This window comes from Prionailurus bengalensis, chromosome C2, assembly GCF_016509475.1.
Source record: "Prionailurus bengalensis isolate Pbe53 chromosome C2, Fcat_Pben_1.1_paternal_pri, whole genome shotgun sequence".
NCBI classification, from domain to species: domain Eukaryota; kingdom Metazoa; phylum Chordata; class Mammalia; order Carnivora; family Felidae; genus Prionailurus; species Prionailurus bengalensis.
The window spans coordinates 16,107,375-16,131,858 of NC_057350.1; the positions used below are offsets into that span (position 1 = coordinate 16,107,375).

Consider the following 24,484-nt stretch of genomic DNA (forward strand, 5'->3'; position numbering starts at 1 on the left):
CAACATCTTTCCTCCAAGCCCCCTCTCCTCTGATCTTCCACCTCTGGTAACCACAGTCTGATCTCTTTTTCTATGAGTTTGGGTTTGGTTTGATTCCACTTATGAGTGAGATTATATAGTATTTGTCTTTGACTTATTTCACTTTAGCATAATGTCTTCAGGGTTCATTCATGTTGTCACAAATGGCAGGATGTCCTCTTTTTTTGTGACCGAATAGTTTTCCATTCTATATATATCTACCACAACTTCTTTTCCATTTCATCCATTGGTGGACACTTGGATTGTTTCCATGTCTTGGCTATTGTAAATAATACTGCTGTGAACATGGGGGTGCAGATATCTTTTGGAGTTAGCATTTTTGTTTCCTTTGGTTATATGATGACCTTTGAATAATGTGGGTTTGAATTGTGTGGGTCCATTTATATACATGTTTTTTTCAATAAATACAATACTAGAAATGTATTTCCCTTATGCTTTTCTTGACATTTTCTTTTCTCTAGCCTTACCATAAGAATATAGTTAATACAAATAGCATGTAAGATATGTGTTAATTGTCAATGTTATTGGTAAGGCTTCCAGTCAACAGTAGTAAAGTTTTTGGGGAGTCAGCAGTTATATGCAGATTTTTAAGAGCATGGGGTGGGGAGATCAGTGCCCCTAATTCCCACCTTATTTGAGGTTTAACTATATTCCCAGAAATGGAATTACTAGATCATATGGTAGTTCTGTTTTTAATGTTTTGAGGATGCTGCCTATTGTTTTCCATAGTGGCTGTATCATTTTACAGTCCCACCAACAGTGCACACAGAGTCCATTTTCTTCACAGCCATGCTAGCATTTGTTACCTATCTTTTTGATGATGGCCCTTCTGGTAAGTGTGAAGTAATATCTCATTGTAGCTTTAATGCATTTCCCTAATGACTAGTGATGTTGAGCATCCTTTCATATATCTGCTGGCCTGAAATATATTTCTTTGCAGAAATGTCTGTTCAGGTCCTTTGTCCTTTTAAAATGGGCTGTTTTTTTGCTCTCAAGTTGTATGAGTTCTTTATATATTTTGGATATTAATCCCTTATTGGATATATGGCTTGCAAATATTTTTTCCCATTTGGTAGATTGTCTTTTCACTTTGTTGATGATTTCTTTTGCTGTGCAGAAACTTTTTAGTTTGATGTAGTCTTATTTGTCTGTTTTTTAATTTTGTTACTTGTGCTTTAGGAGTCCTATCCAAAAATTAATTACCAAGACCCATGTCAAGGGGTTTTATTCCCCTGTTTTCTTCTAGGAATTTCATAGTTTCAGGTCTTATATTTAAACCTTTAATTGATTTTGAGTTAGTTTTGCAAGTAATGTAAGATATGGGACCAGTTTTATTATTTTACATGTGAATAGCCTATCATCCCAGCACCATTTATTGAAGAGACGATCTTTTCTCCATTGAGTATCCTTGGATCTCTTGTCATTTATTAGTTAGTCATATGTACTTGGGTTAATTTTCGCCTCTCATTTTTCATTGGTATGTTTGTTTTTATGCCCTATTATACTGTGTTTCAGGAAATGTGATGCTTCCTGCATTGTTCTTTCACAGAATTTCTTTGGCTATTCTGGGTCTTTTGTGGTTTTGTATATATTTTAGGAGTGTTTTTTTACTAGTTATGTAAAAAAATGTCATTGCCGTCTTGAATAGGGATTGCATTGAATCTATAGATGGTTTTTGGTAGTATTGATAGTTTAATAATATTAATTCTTCTAATCCATGAACATGGGATACCTTCCCATTTATTTGTTTCTTTGATTTCTTTCATTAATATCCCATAGTTTTCAAAGTAGGACTTTCATTTTCTTAGTTGAATTTATCCCTAAATATTTGGTTTTTGATGCTGTTGTATATGGGATTGATTTACTGATTTCTTTTGCAGAAAATTTGTTGTTATTATATAGAAATGTTACTGGTTTTTATATGTTAATTTTGTATCCTGCAACTTTACTGAATTCATTGATCTAACCGGTTTTTGGTTGAGTCTTTAGGATTTTCTATATATTAAATCATGTCATCTGTAAAGAGACAATTTTACTTCTTCCTTTCCAATTCTGACCTTTTATTTCTCTTTCTTGCCTGGTTGCTTTAGCGAGGACCTCTAGTACTATGTTGAAAAGGAGTGGTGAGAGCAGGCACTGTTGTCTTATTCCTTATCTTAGAGGAAGAGCTTTCAGCCTTTCACCATTGAATATGATGTTAGTTGAAGCCTTGTCATATATATCCTTTACTATTGTGATATGTTATTTCTGTGCCTAATTTGTTAAAAGTTTTTATTATGAATGGATGTTGAATTTTGTCAGATGCTTTTTTCTTTGTGTATCGCAATGATCATATGATTCTTTCATTTTATTACTGTGATATATATATTGATTTGCATATGTTGAAACATTTTTGCATTCCAGGGATAAATCCCACTTGGTCATGGTGAATGATCCTTTTAATGTGCTGCTGAATTCAGTTTGCTAGTATTTTACTGGAAATTTTTCATCTATATTCATTAGGAGCATTTGTCTGTAGTTTTCTTTTCTAGTAGTATCCTTTCCTGATTTTGGTATCAGGATAATGCTGGCCTTATAAAAGGAACTTGGGAGTATTCCCTCCTCTTCCATTTTTTGGAAGAGTTTGAGAAGAATGAGTGTTGATTTTTCTTTAAATAGTTGGCAGAATTCATCAATCAAGCCATCTGGTCCTGGCCTTCTCTTCATTTTTGATTAGTGTTACTCAGATGTTCTGTTTCTTCCTGATTCAGTCTTGTTAAGTTGTATGTTTCTAAGAATTTTTCCATTTCTTCTAGGTTGTCCAATTTGTTGGCATGTATAGTGCATAGTAGCCTGTTATGATCCTTTGAATTACTGTGATATCAGTTGTAAGGTTTCCTTTTTCATTTGCAATTTTGTTGATGTGAGTCCTTTTTCTTTTTTATTCCCTTGGGTAGTCTGTCTAGGGGTTTGTCAGTTTTTTCTTTTCAAAAACTAACTCTTAGTTTGTTAATCTTTCCTATTATTTTTCTCTTCTCTCTTTTATTTCTGCTCTAATCTTTTTTTTTTTTCTTCTGCTAACTTTGGGCTCAGTTTGTTCTTTTTCTAGTTCCTTAAGTCATAGAATTAGGTAGTTGATTTGGAGATCTTTTTTGCTTCTTAATGTAAGCATTTATTACTGTGAACTTCCTTGTTAGGACTGCATTTGCTGCATCCCACAAGTTCTGGTATGTTGTGTTTCCATTTTTGTTTATCTCAAAGTTTTAGTTCTGCTTTAATTTCTTCTTTGATCTATTGGTTGTTTAGGAAAGTGTTAATTTCTTTATGAATTTTCAAATTTTCTTCTTGTTACTGATTTCTAGTTTGATGCCATTGTGGTCAGAGAAAGTACTTGGTATGATTTCAGGGTTTTTTTTTAATTTGCTGAGACTTGTTTTGTGGTCCAGCCTATGGTCTGTCCTAGAAGAATGTGTATTCTGCTGTTGTTGGATAGAACAGAAGCATAAATGTTCTAAATAAATACATATATGTTAGGATATAGGAGTCTGTTTTCTTCTTTTTATGTGTGTTAGGTCCATTTGGTGTTGTTTAAGTCCACTGTTTACTTACTGATTCTTTGGATAACCTATCTTTATTGTTGAGAGTGCAGTATTAAAAGTCCCCAACTGTTACTTCTATTACTGTATTTTTCCTTTAGCTCTGTTAGTTTTTGCTTTATATATGTAGGTATTCCAATGTTGGGTGCATAAATATTTAGTATTATACTATCTTCTTGAAAAATTGACCCTTTTATCATTATAATGTCTTCATCTCTTTTTATCATTTCCAGTCTGTTTTGTCTGATATAAAGTAAAGGCACACCTTGTTTTGTTGCACTTTGCTTTATTGCACTTGGCAGATACTGGGTTTTGTTTGTTTGTTTTGTTTTTTGTTTTTTTGTAAATTGAAAGCTTATAGCAACCCTCATCAAGCAAGTCTATCAGTGCCATTTTTCCAACAGTATTTGCTCACTTCATGTTTATATATTTTGGTAATTCTTGCAGTATTTCAAGCTTTTTCATTATGTTTTTTTCTGGTGATCAGTGATCTTTGATGTTACTATTGTAATTATTTGGAGGTGCCATGTGCTATGCCCATGTAAGACATCTGACTTAATTGATGAGTGTTGTGGTGTGTTCTGACTGTTCCACCAACTGGCCATTCCCTGTCTCCCTCTTCCTCCTTCGGTTTGCCTGTTCCAGGCCAGTTAATAACCCTACAAGGACCTCTGCCTGTTCAAGTGAAAGGAGAGTCACGTGTCTCATTTTGAATCAAAAGCTAGAAATGATTAAAAACCAAAACAAATCAAAAGCTAGAAATGATTAAGCTTAGTGAAGAAATCATGTTGAAAGCCAAGATAGCTTGAAAGCTAGGCCTCTTGCACCAAGCAGCTAAGTTGTGAGTGCAAAGGAAAAATTCTTGAAGGAAATGAAAAGTGCTTCTCCATTGAACACATAAATGATAAGAAAGCAAACAGCCTTACTGCTGATGTGGAGAAGATTTAGTGGTTGGATAGAAGAACAAACCAGCTACAACATTCCCTTTAGCTCCTAACTTTCTGCAATTCTAAGAAGGCTAAATGAGGTCAGGAAGCCACAGAAGAAAAGTTTGATGCTAGGAGAGGTTGGTTCATGAGATTTAAGAAAGAAGCCATTTTTATAATATAATCGTGCAAGGTGAAGCAGTAAATGTTGATATAGAAACTATAGCAAGTTATCCAGGAGATCTAGCTAAGATAATTAATGACAGTGACTATACTAATAATAGATTTTCAATGTAGACAAAACAGCCTTCTTTTGGAAGATGCCATTTAGGACTTTGATAGCTAGAGAGGAGAAGTCAGTGGCTGGCTTCAAAGAACAGGCTGACACTCTTAGGGGCTAATGTAGCTGGTGACTTTAAATTAGAATCATTGCTAATTTACCATTGTTGTTACAGTTTGCAGGTTTTTTTTATATTATATAATTGCTAGATTATTGTGGTTATGGTTATTTTTAATATGTTTTATTTTATTTATTTTTAATGTTTATTTTTGAGAGAGACTGCACAGGGGAGGAGCAGAGAGAGAGGGAGACAGAGAATCCGATGTAGGGCTTGAACTCACAAACAGTGAAATCATTATCTGAGCAGAAGTAGGGCCTTTAACCAACCCTGAGCCACCCAGCTGCCCCATTTTTACTATATTAAAAAAGAAGAAACCTTTTAACTAGAGTTGTAAGTGAATTATGTACCACTGTTGTCATATTGTAGAATTCAACTCTATTTATTTACCATTACCAGTGAGATTTATGCTACCTTGTTATGTTTTATGTTGCTAACCAGTGTACTTTTACTTCAACTCAAAGAACTCCTTTTAGCCTTTTTTGTAAGACAGATCTGATGGTATTGAACTCCTTTTGCTTTTGTTTTATCCAGGAAACTTTCTGTCTCTTCTTTATTTCTGAAGGACAGCTTTGCTGGGCATAGAATTCTTGGTTAGCATTCGTTTTCTTTCAGTATTTTGAATGTCATCCCATTCTCTCCTGGCCTGAAAAGTTTCTTTTGAGCAAACCATTGATACTCTAATGGGAGTTCTCTTATATGAAATTTATCATTTGTGCTATTCTTAAAATTCTTTTGACTTTTGACAATTTAGTTATGATATGACTGAGGGTAACCCTATTCACATTCAATTTATTACCAAGTAATTATCCTCATGGATCTGGATGTGCATTTCTCTCTGCAGGTTCAGGAAGTTTCAGCCATTATTGCTTTAAATACACTTATTGTCCCTTTCTCTTCTCCTTCTGGAATTACCATAATGTGAATATTGTAGTTGTTTTCTTTTTTCATTGTGTCCCATAATTCTTATAGGCATTTTCTTTCTTCATCTTGCTTTTCTGACTACATAATTTCCAGTGTCCTATTCTCAAGGTGTCTGATCCTTTTGCATAGTTCAGTCAACTTTTGAAACTATTGAATTCATTTCATTTTACTGTATTTTTCAACTCCAGGATTTCTAGGGGGTGTTTTTGTTTGTTTTGTTTTTTATTTTTTTTTTTAACATTTATTTATTATTGAGAGACAGAGACACAGAGCATGAGCAGGGGAGGGGTAGAGAGAGGAGGAGACACAGAATCTGAAGTAGGCTCCAGGCTCTGAGCTGTCAACACAGAGCCCATCGCGGGGCTCGAACTCACGAACTGTGAGATCATGACCTGAGCTGAAGTCAGTTGCCTAACCAACTGAGCCACCCAGGCGCCCCTCTGTTTGTTTGCTTTGATGGTTGCTGTTTCCTTACCAAACTTCACATTTTGTTCATGCATTGTTTTTCTAACTTTGTTTAGTTGTCTTTTCTTGTAATTTGCTAAAAACCTTAAGAGAATTATTCTGAATTCTTGGTCTGCCGGTTTAACTGATTTCCATTTCTTTAGGGTCATTTGCTAGAGCTTTAGTAGTTTTCTTTGATGGTGTCAGATTTATCTGATTATTTGTGATCCTTTTTTTCCTTACGGTGGTATCTGCACATTCAGTTGTGCTCCTCTTCCAAACGTTATGATTTGTAGGTTGGTTGTGGCAGAGATCGTTCTTTATCAGTCAGCTCAGTTTGGGTTTTCAGGTGTGTCTGCTGGCACCGTCCTTTTGTAAGTAGAGTCTGCTGTTAGTCTGCTTTTGGACAAGGCTGTTTGAGCTCTGAGGACAGGCTTGGGGAGAACAGTTGGACAGAACTGTGGCTTGGTTCCGTACCTGAGGCTGTAGGAGGGTGCTGTAGTTGCCTGGATTCTCTGGTCAGACTCACTAGATAGTTAGGACTGGGTACTGTATTCGTAGCAGATTGGGCTGTGAATTAGCTTTCCTGCCTTGGCAGGGCAGCAGGACAAAGTCCAGAGTCTGTGCAGCTCACTGCTGGGGGACCTGAATTGGCAAGAATGTGCACAGAATTCCCTTAGGAGGTGACGCCCTGCAGATGGGGGAGGCCGCGGCTTCTGCTTTCTGTCCAGGTGTCACCTTTTGTAACCCAGTGGACGGGTTATGGAGCTTCCCGTGTGCTCTGGTTAGGTTCTCTGGTCATACCGGCCAAAGGCTGTATTTGGCAAAGCGTGGAGCTACATATGAAGATTTTCTGCCTGGGCACAGTGACAGAAGTAGCTCTGAAGCCAGTAAGGCTCTGATTGTCTTAACCCAAACAGAAGTACATCTCAAGTTCCCTGACTGAGCAGGGCCACTGGCTTTGCTCTGTAAACTGTCAGCTCTGCTCGCCCGCCTCTCACTTGTAGTGCTGCTGTGCTGTACAGCTTTCGGGAATTTTTGCTAGCCCTCCGGTCAGATGGGGCCTAAAGACTCTCCACGTGTGGGGCTACGTCTCCACTCCCTTGCCTGGCTGGGACGGAGAGAGGCCGCTTTAGGCTACTCTTCAGTTTCCCAAACACGTTCTGTGATTGGCAGGGGCCAGGGGCTACCCTCAGCCTGTCTGGGAATTAATCACTGTGCTTGTGTATAGCAGGGGAAGCCTCAGGGCACAGTACTGCCTTTGCTCTGGGGCGATTAGCCCTGCTCAGCCCCCTCTTGGCTAGAGTGCCATCGGGCCACACAGCTTTCAGGAGTTGTCTCCGGCCCTTCTGGTCTGATGGGGCTGGAAGATGCTCCACGGTGGGTGGGGCTGTGACTCAGCTGCTTATTTGGGCGTGGGTAAACTGGGCTCTGGGGTGGGCAAAACTTCCAGGATCAGAATCAGGCAGATCTGTACCCCACTGTGTTCACTGGTCAGAGTGCACCCTTGTCCTGGTTCTACAGATAAAAAAACCCACTGGTGAGGATTACAACTGGGCAATGCAGCTGTGAACTTGGTCTGCCAAGATCTATGTGCTGGTTGTTACAGTCACCTCCCCATTCTTTGTCACAGACTCCCCACAGTCCCAGTGGGGCAAGATCAGAGTAGGGGCTCCCAGAAAGCAACTCAAAATAAATGAGGCGTGTTGGTTTTCCCCACTGGGTTCTCTTTTCCTACCGAAGGAGCCAGAGTCTCAGGGGAGACCGTGCCACACGGTGCTGCACTCTCCTGGGAAGGGGCAACGCAGTCAGGGTAGAGCTGCTTCTCTTCCCTTCCTAATGCATATTGTGTTGGCCTCAGAGGTGTAGGGGGGCTTCAGCCTCAAACCCATAGCAGTCTCTCAGTGATGCCTTGTTCTTGAATAGCTGTTAGCTGTTTTTCTTGTGAGGGGGAGCAAAGTCAGGAACAACCTATGTCACCATCCTCGGTGATGTCTCTCCTGTTCTATACTTTTTTACAACTTTGTGCCTTAGCAGGAGTGTCCTACTTGTTTATCCTTTGATAAGAGAGTGATCATCCCTAGTTTTTTTCAAACACCAGTTTTATCAGAGAAAGCAATAATTTCTACATCTGTAAGACAAGACTTTTGTTTAAGGCAATATGTATAGATAGATGTGGGTTAATTTTCATTTTGAATTTTACTTTAGGAGGTTTTGGACATCTTGCCATTTTCAACTCTTGTCTGCAAACCAGAAGCATAGATGATGGGGAGCTATTACATGGTATATTAAAAATTCTAATATCCTGGAAGAAAGATCATGAAGATGTTTTTCTTTTCAGTTGGTAGGTGATATTTTATACTGTGTTCCCCACCCCCCATTACAATGTGTATCTAGAATTGCGTATCTTATAATCACAGTTTTGTACAGTAACAAGATGGTAAACATTTAAACCAGAGTTTTATAAGTAAGGTTTAAGATAAAATAGTTTCTAATTGAATGTGCATATAATTCTTTTGTTTTGCTTTTGTCTTTATCACAGTAATCTATCAGAAGTAAGTCCAGAGATACTAGGTGTGAATATAGAAATAATCCGGTTCCTTTCCTTGTTCCTGAAATGCTGTTCATCTCCTTTGGCAGAGAGTGAATGGGACTTCATCATGTGCTCCATGTTGGCTTGGTTGGAGGTAAATTAACTCGATGTGTCATCACCTCTGTTGGGTCTTCATGCATATCTGTATACTAGAACCAATTACTAATCTTACTCTTCAAGTAATGATAGTAATTAGCTCTTTTGCAAACATTTAAACACTAAAGATGTATTTGTCACCAGGTACTGTTTGATAGAACAGTAAAGTGATAGAGTTTTAATGTCTGCCAGTATCATTGAGTGACCAAATCCCCTGCTATTAAAGTGTTCTCTCCATCAGCTCATTTTAACATAGTATTTGTAGTGCAGCCCTTGCAGGTTTTATCTTTCGTGACTATTCTTTTGATCTTTTTGACTCTTAAATTATTCATAAAATGTACTGTGTCAGTAATAAGTTAAAGATAAAGTAAATTCAGGGGAATTAGTGTTGTTTTTATGACACAAAGCAAGTGTGATGTTTACAGACACACAAAGCAATTCATCAGGGTTAGACTGTTCCGAATCTCCCCTGCGTTTGCTACTATGTGTGTGGCTTAGGGTGTTCAAATCTGACCTGCTTGAGCCTCAGTTTACTTGTTTTAAAGTAGACTTAATAATGCCCAATTAGTTAGACTCCTGAGATTATAAATGTTTTTAATATATTTTACTTGGTAAATGGTAATTGATATTTTCTTTCATAGTTTTAGAAATAAAAAAAGAGTATTTCAGAATAAATTGATTGATTCTGATTCTTAGTACTTAATTAAAAAAAAAACTATTTTGATGTAAAATGTGTGTCTCCAGAGACTCTACACTTCAGCTGCTTTTTATTTTAAAGTTTAGAGAAATGAAAGAGCCTTTTCTTTGTTGCCTTGATGTGTGGTGTTCTGGCAGACGTCTGCTTACCTATTATATTTTTGTTTCTTCAGACAACAAGGGAGAATCACACACTGTATTCTGTTCCACTTGTACAACTGTTTGCCTGTGTCAGCTGTGATTTGGCCTGTGAGCTCAGTGCTTTTTTTGATTCCACAACTCTGGACACCATTGGCAATCTCCCCGTGAATCTAATCAGTGAATGGAAAGAATTTTTTTCCCAAGGCATCCACAATTTGCTTTTACCTCTTTTGGTGACTGTTACAGGCAAGTGGAAGGGGAATCATAGTGAGATTCATTACAAATGACTGGTTGAAAACTTCAAAACAAATACTTTGGATGTTTAAGTCAAACAGTACAGAATAGTTAAGAAAAGAGCCTGAGAAAAAGCTTGGCATCTAGAAGCATCACATATGCTTCTGCTTTACAGTCAAGAATTGAAAAATAACAAATTATCCAAAGTCTATTGCATTAAAATAATAGTAATTCGGATAACATGAATAGATTATTTATAACTCAAACTTCTCTTTTTTTAATTGTTTTCAATTTACTTATTTAGCACAAGTGGGCTAGGGGCAGAAAGAGAGGGACAGAGAGAATCCCAAGCAGGCTCTGCACTGTCAGTGCAGAGCCCCAGGTCGGGCTTGAACTCACTAACCATGAGATCATAACCTGACCCGAAATCAAGAGTTGGGACATTTAACCGACTGAGCCACTCGGGAGCCCCAAACGTCTCTCTTTTTTAATAGAAGTTATTAAACAGTTATGATCACCTGTTAAAATGACAGTTTCTAGCTAGGACAGTACTAATGTTTGTCAATTTTTAACTTCATTTTCTTAAATGACATTTGGGGACGCCTGGGTGGCTTAGTCAGTTGAGAGTCTGACTTCAGCTCAGGTTTTGAACTCGTGGTTCATGGGTTCAAGCCCTGCACTGGGCTTTGTGCTGTCAGCACAGAGTCCACTTTGGATCCTCTGTCCCCATGTCTCTCTGCCCCTTTCCCACTTACACTCTCCCAAAAATAAACATTTTTTAAATAATGACATCTGACATTCTGTGAATCAGTCAAGCTGTATTACTTACTTTGTGTTGGGATGTGCATATTTCTTTCCTTTTTGTCATCAGGAGAAAGCAAAGATACATCTGAAACATCCTTCCAGAATGCAGTGCTGAAGCCCATGTGTGAAACATTAACATATATCCCAAAGGACCAGCTATTGAGTCAAAAACTCCCTTCAAAATTGGTTGCTGGCCAAAAAACAAACTTACCAGAATATCTTCAGACTTTGCTAAATACTTTGGCCCCATTACTCCTCTACAGAGCTCGGCCTGTGCAAATTGCTGTTTACCATATGCTATACAAGTAAGAATTCTTCCAATTGAATTATTGTGGTGGTGGTATAAAAAATAGAATATATTAGTTCTCTTAGTCATTAAAAAGTCAAAGTAAAAAACCAAAAACAAAACACTAAACTTGATCATGCATTTTAATAACAGGGATGCCAAAGTTTTGATCATGTAGGTCACTATTCTCCATACACAGTTTTCCATTTAGATAGCCCTGGCCATTGTTGGTTATTTCAGAAAACAACCATTTAAAAATATCCTCATTACAAAGTAAGTATTGGTCTTTCTGCTCTTGAGCATGATTTAACAATGAACAATTTAATATAATATGAAATATATTCTGACCCGCAGATTGATGCCTGAATTACCACAATATGATCAGGATAATCTGAAGTCATACGGAGATGAAGAAGAAGAACCAGCCTTGTAAGTTTTTTAAATAATTTTTTTAATTCTTATAATCTACCTTGTAACTTCAGAAGATTGATAAATGCAAAAGCTCGAAATTTAGAGTATATATTCAATATATCTTTTAAAGTTCTCTGTAAGATATAAATGAAATCTAGAATTCAGCCAGAAAGATAGTTTCTCTCCTTAATTGTTCCTAAGTTATATTTTCAATTTGCTACATTTTAGCAAAACTTTCTTTGACCACATGATAGGTGTGGAAACTGTATCAATTCCAATATCTATTGAGCACCCACTTTATGCAGAGTAGTAATTAAATGCTAACGGGAGACTATGGTGTTGAGTAATCCTTCTTGTCCTTAAGAAATTTATAATCTGTTATAGACAGTATTCCTCTATGGTAGTAGCCAGTATGTGGCAGGTGGTATGGAAGAGGATAGGCAGCAGGCTGTCAGAGAGACAGCTGCTGTGCACCAGCAGGGAAGACTTTTTCTGGAGGAGGAGACATTGATGCTGGATCTTTAAAGTTAAGTAGCACTTCAGCAGGGCGGGGAAGGCCATGTAAGTTAAGGGAATACCACGTGCAAAGGCATAAAGGCATGAATATTCAGGATATGTTTGGGGGTGTTGAGTAGTTGCCACTCAACACATTTTTTATTGTCCTCCACTGGAGTGGAAGCTCTGTGAAGTCAGGAATTTTGTCTCTTGTTCCCGACTGTATTCATAGCACCCAGAATGGTTCCTGGCCTAAAGCAGACCCATAAATACCGATCATTTGCTGAATAAAAGGATAAGTGAGTGAATATGTAGAGTAATCAGGGAAGATATGGTGGAAAATAAAGCTGGAACGGTACTTAAGATAATAAAAGGGCCTTAAAAATTACATTTTCTGGGGTTGGGGGCATATTTGGTAGAAGATGGGAACTGTACCAGCTGATTCTGGCTATAGTATGAATCAAATTATACAAAGAAGCAAGCAGACGTGGAGACCATCCTAGAAACAGTAACAGTACATGGAGGGCAGTGTGGAAAGTGGAGAGATATCTGAGTTGGTATTTGTCAAATCTAGTCACTGTCGGTGTGGAATAGAGAAGGGTTGGTACATGGGATGGTGGTGTTGAAGGTAAAAACCTAAGGGCAGAAGCTTGAAGAAGACCTGTGTTTATGGGCTGGGAAAAGGAGGCCACAAGGAAAGAAACATTACAGAGGTGAGAGAGAACTGAACTACAGTGTCAGAATTTGACAGGATATACATAAGTATTTCACTTTTTGAGAATCTCCTAAGTTTATCCGAAAGTGTTAAAGAGTGCACTAGTTTAGGAAAGAAGAAAATTAACTTACATTGTCATGAGTTAATTTGAATATTGAATTTACTTTCCTGAAAAGACATACACCGTCTTACGCTTTTTTGCCTTTCTAGGGACCGGGTAGGAGTCGGTATCCCTCATCATTCCCCTTCCTATAGCTGACGGACTTGAGACCAATCATTTAGCCTTTGTGGCTGTGTGAATTTTTTTTTCCCCATCCATAAAACAGAAGGTTGAAATATATCTTTTCTAAAAGGGTCTTTCTTTTAAGTGCTAACTTCTAGAGCCTATATTTTATAGTATATTTCATATATTTTTAAAATATACAAATATGAAAAATATTTTACATGTTTATAAATACAAAACTTATGTTTTATGTTTATATTTTATGTATTTGAGGGTGTCTGGGTGGCTCAGTTCGTTAAGCGTCTGACTCTTGATTTTGGCTCAAGTCATGATCTCTGGAGTCCTGCTTTGGGCTTTTTGCTGACAGTGCAGAACCTGCTTGGGATTCTCTCTCTCCCTCTCTCTCTGCCCCTCCCTTGTTTGTGGTCTCTCTCTCTCAAAAATAATAAAGAAACTTTAAAATATATATATACATCCTATGTATTTGTTAAATAAATATGAAAAAGTATATATGTATTTTATATACATTCATACATTTTATGTCTCCCAAATTCTGTAATTGCCATTATGCAAAATTAGAAGTTAAAACTGAATTATAAGGTGGACTTAAAAAAATTTTTTTTAAGTTTGTTTATTTTGAGAGAGAGAGTGTGAGTAAGCATGAGCAAGGGAGGGGCAGAAAGAGAGAGGGAGAGAGAATCCCAAGCAGGCTCCATGCTGTCAGTGCAGAGCCAGATGTGGGGCTTGAACTCGTGAACTGTGAGATCATGACCTAAGCCGAAATCAAGAGTTGGAAGCTTAACTGAATCACCCAGGAACCCAAAAATGGTTGTGGGAAATCATCAGTTTTTTAAAAGACAAGTTATGGAGGAAATTGTGGTGTTTGACCATTGATTCTTAGGTCACCACCAGCAGCGCTGATGTCTCTTCTTAGCACTCAAGAGGACTTACTAGAAAATGTTTTGGGGTGTATTCCTGTTGGACAGATAGTTACTATTAAGCCACTGAGTGAAGACTTCTGCTATGTTCTGGGATATCTCCTCACTTGGAAATTAATACTTACTTTCTTCAAAGCTGCTTCATCTCAGGTAAATAAAGATACAATAACTTTTGACAGTTCTGTCTTCTATGTGTTTCTTTGTTACTGTCCTAAACCCTTTGTTTCCCCTCCTTTTGAAAAACAGGGGGAAATGCCTCACATTTTAATCTAATCTTATCTGGCTAACTTCAGATATTCTGCTAAATTTATTTCTGTCCCTTACTTCCTGATCTCCCCTCCAACCCCCCCCCCCCCCCCCCGCCAACACACACAGTTTTTGCAAAAGTAATTAATCTCTGGAATGTGCTTGAATCAGTTTTTTTCTAACTGAATGTAGCCACCAAGTCCTTTTATTGCAGGGAACAAGAGTTATATAATTTAATTTTGTATTGCCATGGTAATAATTTCAAAAGAATTCTATCTTGCTGGTTTTTTCTTTGGTTAGCTTCTGACTCTTGTGGAGGTTCTAGTCAAAACATCATTGAGCATATACCTTATTTGAAAATCAGTGTTTAGAGAAAGATCTGTGAAAATGTTACCTGTGTAATTCAAACTATTATTTCTCATTGGTGAAAATATCTGAGAACTCTTTTGCCCAAATTCTAGCAGCCACTAGATGTCTCTCTTGTCTCATGTTTAGGAAGTAAGACCTCATTGTCTAGGAGGGAAGCTGGAAAAATCTACTACAGTTGTGTGTGTGGGGGGGGGGGGGTGGTTTTTTTTTTTTTTTTTCCTTTTCACTCTTTAGGCAGTTCCCCATTTTAAAAGTTTTAATCAAATACTGATTGAGTCAGTTTAATAAACTTAGGACTTTTTAAATATAAACAGTGGCTTTTTGACAGTACGAATAACCGACAGTTTATTACCTCATATTTAAGATGTGACTAAATATGGCATTCTTTTCAAATGTGATTTTTTTCAGATTTCTTAAGTTATAATTTAGGTTGTTGCTGATAGCTCAGATCCTGATACAAATACATGAACAAATGCATCTTTTTATTTTTATATCTAAGGGGAAAGTCAAATCAGAGAAGCAACAGTGATCTAGATATTTAAATCGTTTTATTTTTCTGGGGTGTCTGGTGGCTCAGTAGGTTAAGCGTCTGACTCTGGGTTTCAGCTCAGGTCATGATCTCGTGGTTCATGGGATCGAGCCCCATGTCTGGCTCTGCACTGACAGTGTGGAGCCTGCTTGGGATTCTGTCTCTCCCCTTCTCTCTGCCCTTCCTGCATGTTCTCTCTCTCTCTCAAAATAAATAAATAAACTTTAAAAAAATAGTTTTATTTTTCTTCAAGCCTGCCACTTAATGTTTGTGACTTGAGATAGTTTTATTTGCTGGTGATATAGTTCAAGAACTCCTTGTTGGGCTTTTACATTTGTTTCTTAAAATACTGTTGATCTCTAAAAAGTTGGAGGAAAGTGAGGCTTCCACGTGTAGGAATTTTGTTCTTATTGTCTTATATTCAGAAATTTAGAAAATGGCCATGCACAGGTGCCTGGGTGACTCAGTTGGTTAAGCACCTAACTCTTGATCTCAGCTCAGGTGATGATCTCACAGTTCATGGGATCGAACCCATGGGATTCATTGGGATTCTCTCTTTCTCCCTCTCTGTCTGCCCCTCTTCTACTTGAGTGTACTCTCTCTCTCTCTCTCTCTCTCAAAATAAATAGTAAACTTAAAAAAAAAAAAGAAAAGAACTAGGCATCACTTTTTTCATTAAACCATTGACCTACATGTTTAGGGAAAGCTCTACAAAGAATTGTAGAGCAGTACGTACTGAGCCTGGAACTTGAATTGAGCTGTAGATATTAAACCAGAATAACTGATGTTAATAGCACTAATTAGATAAATTCTAAAACAAGCTGAGGATTTTTTTTTTAAAAACTTACCAGTCCTAAGTCTGGTTTTTTAAAAATTTTTTCTTACAAACAAAACTCCCAGTGAACCAGATTGAACTGGAACAAAGCTATGCGTATATGTGTGTTTCATGGCTTTACTGAGATGTATTTCACATACTATCAAATTTACTTACTTAAAGTATACAGTTTGGTATTTCTGCTATATTCACAGAATTGCGTAAATATCACCACCATCTAATCTTAGAACATGTCAGCACCTGAATTAAGGAACCTTTACCCATTTGCAAACTGTGCCATTTCCTCTCAAACCCTCCAGCCAGCCCCTGGCAGCCACCAATCTATGTTGTATCTCTGTGGATTTGCCTGTTGTGAACATTTCACATATGTGGTCTTTCATTGTGTCTGACTTATTTCACTTAGCATGATGTTTGCAAATTCATGCATGCTATGTATGGCATGTATCAGCACTACATTCCTTTTTTCAGTGTTTATGAGAGAGAGAGAGAGAGAGAGAACGCGCGCACGCACAAGCACCAGTGGGGGAGGGGCAGAGAGAGGGAGATAGAGGATCCAAAGCAGGCTCTGTACTGCCAGCAGAGAGCCTGATAGGGGGCTCAAACTCACGGACGGTGAGATCATGACCTGAGACCAAGACGCTTAACTGACTGAGCCACCCAGGTGCCCCAGTACCACATTCCCTTTTATGACCGAATAGTATTCCATTGTATCAGTATACCACATTTTGTTTATTCATTTATCCACTGATGGACATTTAGATTGTTTCCACTTTTTGGTTATGGTGAATAAAGCTGGTGGAGTGTTTGATATGGTGTGAGGTCAGTCATAAAAATGGGATTAGTTTTAAGCAGGATTTTGAAAGATAAAGGCCTATGGTGCAGAAGGGGTATGTGGAAGACTTGGGAGGGAGAGGGAGAAAATCCCCTGGGGAGTGGGGAGTAGATTTTGAGAGACTCCAAGTAGAGGTGAACTTGCTAACAGGGAGATAGTTTGAGAAAGATGTTGGAAGCATATGTCTAATAATGAGGGGATAGTGAAAACTTCTGCTTGTTTGTGAAGAAAGAAAGGGAGCAGTGCCATCAAATGACATGTTTGGAAAGTACGAATGTGGCACATACTTTGTAGGACTCCTCCATGTAATTCTAAGTGTTCAAATTAATGCCTTTTTCATTGTGTTGTACAATCTATTCTATTTTGGTTTGTTCTTCTCTACTGCTTCTCTTGGTTTAATTGGGTTTACTAACAAAAATTCTTTACTCCCCACCAGCTTCGGGCTCTGTATTCAATGTACCTTCGAAAAACAAAAAGTTTGAATAAATTGCTCTATCACCTGTTCAGGCTGATGCCAGAAAATCCGACTTATGCAGAGACAGCTATTGAGCTCTCTAATAAGGAGCCTAAAACATTCTTTACGGAAGAGCTCCAGTTGAGTATTAGAGGTAAGACGTGTGTTTGTGTTTTTTCGTGGAGACTATGTCCATATTGGGTTGTATTTATTATGCTTTATTCTTGCAAGTTTGGAGAATAACCCCAAATGTGAATTGTGGCCACAAGAATGTTGAAGGACACAATTTTCCATATTCATTTAAATAGGACATACACTTAGATCTTGTGGGTAAGGGTAAGAATTTACATTTTTGAAGCCTAGTTTGTTGAGACTGTTATCTTTTATTCTGTAAGCCAATATTCTGTAAGCAACTATATGATAATGTTTTATAAAATAATAATATATACTTATAAATGAGTAGTCTTATAGACTTATAGTCTTAGATAAGTCTTATAGTCTTAAGTCTGTGGTCTTATAAGTCTTTATAAGTAAATAGTCTATATTTATAAGCATAATATATACTTATATATAAGTAGCCTTCAGTTGGGAAAACAAAGATGAATGAAATTTATTTCTTTCACTCCATGAGCTCAGATTTTAGCTGAGGGGATAGATATACATGCATCTAGTTGTACTATAGTGTTTTAAGTGGTTTCCTTGCAATTGGAATTTTTTAAATGCCTTGGAGATCTGAGGAGGGTACTATGTCTTACGAGTATTGAAGTGGATATTCTAGGATTTTTGTATAACACATCAGTGAGCTTTGGGGAAAGTGTAGGAGCCAAACTCCTTTTCATAATTTATAAGAAAGACAGTCTTTAAACTTTTCCTCCTTTTTATTTAATTTTTTTTCCACCCCCGGGGGCAGGGGGTGGGGGTCCTCTTTTTTAAAATATGAATGTTCCTCTTCTTTTGTGATCTGTCATGTGGAATACAGAATGCTATTTCTAGGCATAGTTTTCGTTGTCAGTTGGAATCTTCCTTCTTTTTGCTTCTTTTTTGCCATTCTAATGGTTCACTTTGAACATATGAGAGAAAGCTGATGCTCCAGAGTTCTGGTTTCTTTGGTATGTTTATTTTATGAGCTCTGGCTCTAGCGTTAAGGAATTAAAAATGATGTTCTAGTCTGTTATTCTATGTAAGAAATACCTGTTACTAACTAAGACTTTGTTTTTTTTCCTCAGAAACAGCAACTCTTCCATACCATATCCCACACTTGGCTTGTTCAGTCTATCATATGACATTAAAAGACTTACCTGCCATGGTTAGGCTGTGGTGGAATAGTAGTGAGAAGCGTGTTTTCAATATTGTAGATAGATTTACAAGCAAGTATGTCAGCAGTGTTCTTTCTTTTCAAGAAATTTCTTCTGTACAAACAAGTACACAACTATTTAATGGCATGACGGTTAGTATTATCTTGAATTTTTTTCCAGGAAAGCTGTTTGAATATTGATTATGTCTGCCATTTGTAGTGTATATCATCACAATATTAACCAGTGGTTCAGAATTATACAAATTGTCTACTTTGTTTTCTGATTCTTAGGTGTCAAATCTCATTGTCATTGTCATTGTCAAAAAGTGTTATGATTTCATATACCCCCATCAAAGTTTTTGAACATTCGTTAGTTCATTCAAAATATATATTGGAAAACCATTCCAGGCACTGTGTGTCAATCAGTTGGGAAATGAATGGTTTAGTAGGCCAGATCCTTATTGTGTAATCACATATAATCTGATAAAGGGGAAAGCGTGATCCTGATAATCTTTTTTGCAACTGGAAACTAAAATGTGGCTCATTAAGAGGAAGAGTGCTCTGCGATCAGGGTGGGAAAGGTTCATCTGGCTGAAGAGATTGGATGCAACTTTATGGAGAAAGATTACTTTGAAGTGGGCAAGACAATGAGGGGAAAGGGATTGAATATAGAAGAAGCAGTATTGCAAAAGCAAAAAGTTTGGAGATGAGAATGTAATTTCTGTGACTGTAAGAAATGACAAATAAGCTGCTATTCATACGCAGTAGGATTCCTGAAAGTAAATAGAGAACCAGCTGCTTCCATGATGAATTAGGCCATATTGGAAAAGGCCTCAAATAATAGTCTAAAATAATTTGGTCCTATTTAGCCACTGAAAACTTTCCTTTGAGGCAAGTGACGCTGTCAGAGTTCTAATCTGTGAAATTGCTCTGACTGCAATGTATAGTACTGGCTGTTGGCATGGAGCTTGGGTTCAAATGCATAGCCAGGAGATACCACTGGTGTAGACATTACGAGTAACAAGGAGGACCTGAGTGAGGTAGTATCAATGGGACTGTTCCATAAAAGGAGAGGAATGTTAGAAATTTTGTGGTGATTTTTTGAACTTGTAGCTGGTTAGTAGGTGGAAATAGTCCAACAGTTGATGGTTGGCTTTAAAGCTCAAGAGAATGCGATGGCAGAGAAAGACTTGGGAGACTTTGAAATAGAAGTGATATTTGATACCCTGTGTGGAAGAAAAGGAATAATTAAAAACTCATTCTGTCATTGGTCTGTTCACAAACTTATGTGATAAGCCAAATACTATAAAACATACATTTTTATGAGCAGAATTTCTTTTGAAACTGACTTTGAATTTCATGAAAATCACTTTAAAGTATAAACCTATTTACTAAATACCTCTTGTCTAATAAACCAACGTGCTTACCTGTGTTGTCTTTGAATGAAGACTGACTATCCTATCAAGATGTTTTTTGAACAAAAGAAAGAAATTTGCAAGAAAGTATTACCTTTCGCATGTTGCAGGTTAAAGCTCGGGCTACTACTCGAGAAGTGATGGCTACTTATGCTATTGAGGACATAGTTATTGAGCTTATTATACAGCTGCCTTCAAATTATCCACTGGGCTCAATAACCGTGGAGAGTGGGAAGAGAGTGGGAGTGGCTGTTCAGCAGTGGCGGAACTGGATGCTGCAGTTGAGCACTTACCTCACCCATCAAGTAAGTGTCTGTGTCCACATTGACCTCCCAGATAGAGCACTGCTGACCTGCTCTTTGAAAGGGCAAACTTAAAATACATCCCTTCTGCTTGAGGCTGAAACCGATACACTGTATTTCCTTGGATCAGCACACATATATGCCTAAATGACTTGAACCTGCCAAGCTGTTTTAATTTTTAAGGTTCTACAATCTCTTTCCTGGTGTTTGAGAGGGATTGACTCTACTCCACTGGCATTGTGGATGACCTGTAACAATATGTAGTGTTACGGAAGTTGTTTGAGAGGGAATCTTCTTGTAAGATACCAGACTGATGAATGTGTTTGGAGCTACTTTTAGTCTAAGATTTCACCTGTCCTTCTGTGATTAGGGAAATCCCACTACTCAGAGATCTTTGACTTTTAAAACAAATTATAGTTGTTTACACATTGATACTATGAAGCTTGATGTATTGGTGCAGAAGCCTTTCTTTCAAGTCTGTCTTTAGTGAAGAGAAATTATATCTGGTTCCTGAAACTTGGGAGGTCATTTTAAAAACCAGCATTCAGAAAACAGGAGGTGTGAAGATAGCCAAGCAGATTCTCTCCTCTCCAAATTAAAATTTAATTTTAAAATTTATGAAATTGAATAAAAATAACTTTTGCACTTCAGGGCATGTTTACTCTCTTTTTCTTTTCTTGTTGTTAACAGAATGGAAGCATTATGGAAGGCCTAGCATTATGGAAAAATAATGTAGACAAACGTTTTGAGGGTGTTGAAGATTGCATGATCTGTTTCTCAGTCATTCATGGTTTCAACTATTCTCTTCCAAAAAAAGCCTGTAGAACATGCAAGAAGAAGTTCCATTCAGCCTGCTTGGTAAGTCCAAAGAGAAATTAGCTTATTTATATTTTTTGTATATTTTATATGTGTGATATCTAATTTTGGAAAAGAAAACCATGTTAAACTCTTAAATGTAGTTAATATTAAAATGATTTTTCAAAATCTGCAAAAGATAATTAGTAGTTCACTGAGACCAGTAGCATAAATGAGACTGAAAAAATTGGAAGCAGGGGCCAGCTGGCATCAGAGCTCTTTGCTCTCTTTCTTTAATCATCAGCTGTGTACAGTTGCTTCATAAGGAGGTCTTGTCTTCCTCACATGTCTCCGTGGCTGTGTGTAGGTAGAAAGCATCATACTATAGCCTTTGGAAGTAATACTGAGTTGTACTGATCTTGGAGATGAATAGAGGAAGCTAGAATTTTGGTATTCTCCCTTTTCCACTTTATCATTGTTAAGCTTACTTTAGATGTATATGTAATACAACAGCTTTGAAAAGTTCTTTTGACATTCAAAACCTTTTCTTTTTCAGTACAAATGGTTTACGTCTAGCAACAAATCCACTTGTCCACTCTGTCGTGAGACCTTTTTCTGAAAATTTTTTTCCATTGGAAGTGATCCCTGAAGTAAATCAAGCAGAGTGTGGCTTTGGATCCACCTTGAAGTATTGATGTGAGGAGGCCAGTGAGCGTTCCTTTTAAATGAGACCTTCTCTGGAAAATTATTTAGGTTAATGTAATGATCCTAAATCAGGTTTACTTATCTTTAGATTGCTTTGTAAATGTTTGGAAACCTTTTCTTTTACATAAGAATATTACATATTTGAGAGAAAATATTTATATTAATAGTTTAATCTTTTTGTATATTTAAAAATAAATACGGAAAAACCCTAATTACAGAATTGGAATTTGTGAAAGCACTGTACAACTATATTATACTAAAAAACAGTTTGTTCATCTATATTCTAAAAGTCCAACTGACGCAAATGAATGGAGAAGGTTGATTTCTATCTACAGATATTTTAAGACTTATTTATTAGTTATGACAACAAAATTAATTAGTATTCGGATATTTGTAGATTATTTTAATGATAAAATGAGGCTAAGCTATTAATATAGCTTATTATAAGCTATTTGAAGCATGCTTTGAAATCCTATAGCAAAGAGTGTAAACTGAACTTTAAGGTGTCTCCATTTATCAAGGGTTATGAAATTCAGAAAATTCACGGCACTGACCTTTTGCTGTGGAAGAATTTCCATGTATTAATGAAATTTGAATTGCAGATCTGTCAGTGACTTTATTATTACTCAGTTTGAGTGAGTCTCCAGAGGGTATGAATTTGAGAGAAGCAAAAATTAGATTATTTCATTCAGGAAGCAGAGTGGTAGTTATCCCTCTATTGAGAGGGAAGAAATAAGTATTTCTGAAATTTAACATTGGTGGAAAAAACAAAAAATTATAAAATGTTGCAGGAGGCTTTCAATTTTGTAAGCAAACTTTGCTATTCTTACTGGCCAAGATTACACTAAATTAGAGATTTGGGGGAGCTTATTTTTTCCAGCCTTTAGAAGTACAAGTTAATAATTTTAGTACTAAGTAAAATTCAGTATAATGGGCTGAAATGAAGTAGGTGGGAACCTGCCTTTTGCCACAGCACTGTTACCCTTAAAACATTGTGCCCAAGATATAAACATGTGGAAGTTTGGAACTTGGAATCATTTTTTGCAGTCTTCCATTACACGGGAAATATTAGCATATCTAGTAGCAAGTTTACTTGAAAGATCAGCTGATCATCTCTGTTGCAAATGTTTAATTGGCAAAAAGCAAGTCATGTTAAATAAAATCACTGCTTACCATCAACTGGGTAAAATGGTTATTATTGAACTAGAATGAATGTGGTCAGAGTATTGTAGTCGAGAGTGAAGTATTATGCGTGAGTTATGGACCCTCTTGAGTTGAATTTGTAGATGCAGTATCCTACCCAGTTTTATCTGTCTCTTGGATTTTTCTCTGTAGTGTTTATTATCTTATAGCCTTGAGACTCAAGGAGTCAGTAAGTGAAGAACAGATAGCAAAATTCTACTACCTCTATTTAATCCCTTTCTTAAAATATTCTTTTACGTCTCTCTCTGACATAGTAATCCCAAAGGATTGTGTTACTCCTCTGTGAAAGTTACACACTTTTCCTTTAAAAATGGTTTTATAATAAGACCTTGTTTATAACTTTTCCAGTATTGGTACTTCTTGGCTTCTGATCCAAACCTCAAGAAGAACACAAAAGGGAATAATGGAGCATTGTTTTTCCACATTTGTATTTAGGGCATCAGGCTCTTGGTGAAACACTATAATAAAGTGGAATACCTACTCTTCATACTTAGGACTCTTAGTCTTTGAGACTTGTAAATATATGTAAAGCTTGTTACTGTTTATATATTACAGAAAAGGCTTTCAAAAATAAGAATGAAATACAAAATATGATTGATTAAAGTTTTGTTTATATAGCTTTAACAACTCTGCAGAGCATCCCTTAAAATTCTAGTGTAAGGACGTTAAAAAATTGCATGAGATTCAAAGCCCATTAGCAAAATTATTAATTTAAAACCCTAGTGTAAATTGCAAATTTTAGAATTTATTTTTAACTCTTATCACATGCTCTAATGTATGTACATAAGTTTCTGTGGCTTAAATAATTAATGTTATTACTTGATAAGTTTTTGTGGTGTGAATGATTAATGTTATTTTATTGTTATACCATATGTGCCCATTAAGATTCTTTTTAATGATAAAATATTTCAAATATACAGAGTAATAATATAAATGCCCTTGTACTCTTCACAAACTATTTTGCCATATTTGCTTCTGATTTTTAAAGAAATAAAATATTCCTCTTTTGTACTCCTCCCCGATGCCATCTCCTCTTTCCCTCCCCAGAGCTAATCTGTTCTGAAGTTGGTGTGACCTTTCCTGTTTTAAGATTTTATACTTTACCATGTGTTTGCATCCATAAGTAATTATATAGCAGTTTTATTAATTTTTTTTTTTTTTTTTTTTTTTTGCGAGAGCCTGTTGTATGTAATCTTTTGTAAGGTTTTTCACTCAACTGTTGTTTAGTATATTAGTTTACCTGCCAATTCCCCCAATGATGGTCATTTTAATTACAACTTTTTGCTTTTTAGAACCGTGCTGCATGTGTACATTCTTGATAACATTTGCTCATGCGGATGTGCTAGGTATTCCAGACATACGTCCTTCAAATGTATTTTTAGCTAGTAGATATGTATACTCTTTGACTTTAGATATTCTCAGATTGCTCTCCAAAGTGGTACGCAAGTTTGCACTCCCAGTGACAGTTTAAGAGAATTCTGGTTTTCTTGTCTTATCACCACTACTTAGTCTTACCAGATTTTTAAAATTTTCTAGTCAGAGCTGTGAGATAGTAGCTTTTTGTTTT

General features: G+C 36.7%; 1 protein-coding gene across 1 annotated transcript in view; it reads left to right on the plus strand.

Annotated features, from left to right (window-relative positions):
* Positions 1-22,893, plus strand: part of LTN1 (listerin E3 ubiquitin protein ligase 1) — a 63,326-nt gene extending 40,433 nt beyond the window's left edge. The window contains exons 22-32 of the mRNA XM_043593794.1: positions 8,515-8,650; positions 8,849-8,993; positions 9,865-10,078; positions 10,938-11,175; positions 11,511-11,585; positions 13,902-14,088; positions 17,186-17,357; positions 18,430-18,650; positions 20,023-20,217; positions 20,905-21,072; positions 21,566-22,893. Of these exons, the coding sequence (XP_043449729.1) occupies positions 8,515-8,650; positions 8,849-8,993; positions 9,865-10,078; positions 10,938-11,175; positions 11,511-11,585; positions 13,902-14,088; positions 17,186-17,357; positions 18,430-18,650; positions 20,023-20,217; positions 20,905-21,072; positions 21,566-21,628 (1,814 nt within the window). The 3' untranslated portion in view covers positions 21,629-22,893. The remainder of the gene's footprint in view (positions 1-8,514; positions 8,651-8,848; positions 8,994-9,864; positions 10,079-10,937; positions 11,176-11,510; positions 11,586-13,901; positions 14,089-17,185; positions 17,358-18,429; positions 18,651-20,022; positions 20,218-20,904; positions 21,073-21,565) is intronic.
* The last annotated feature ends 1,591 nt before the right edge of the window (positions 22,894-24,484 follow it).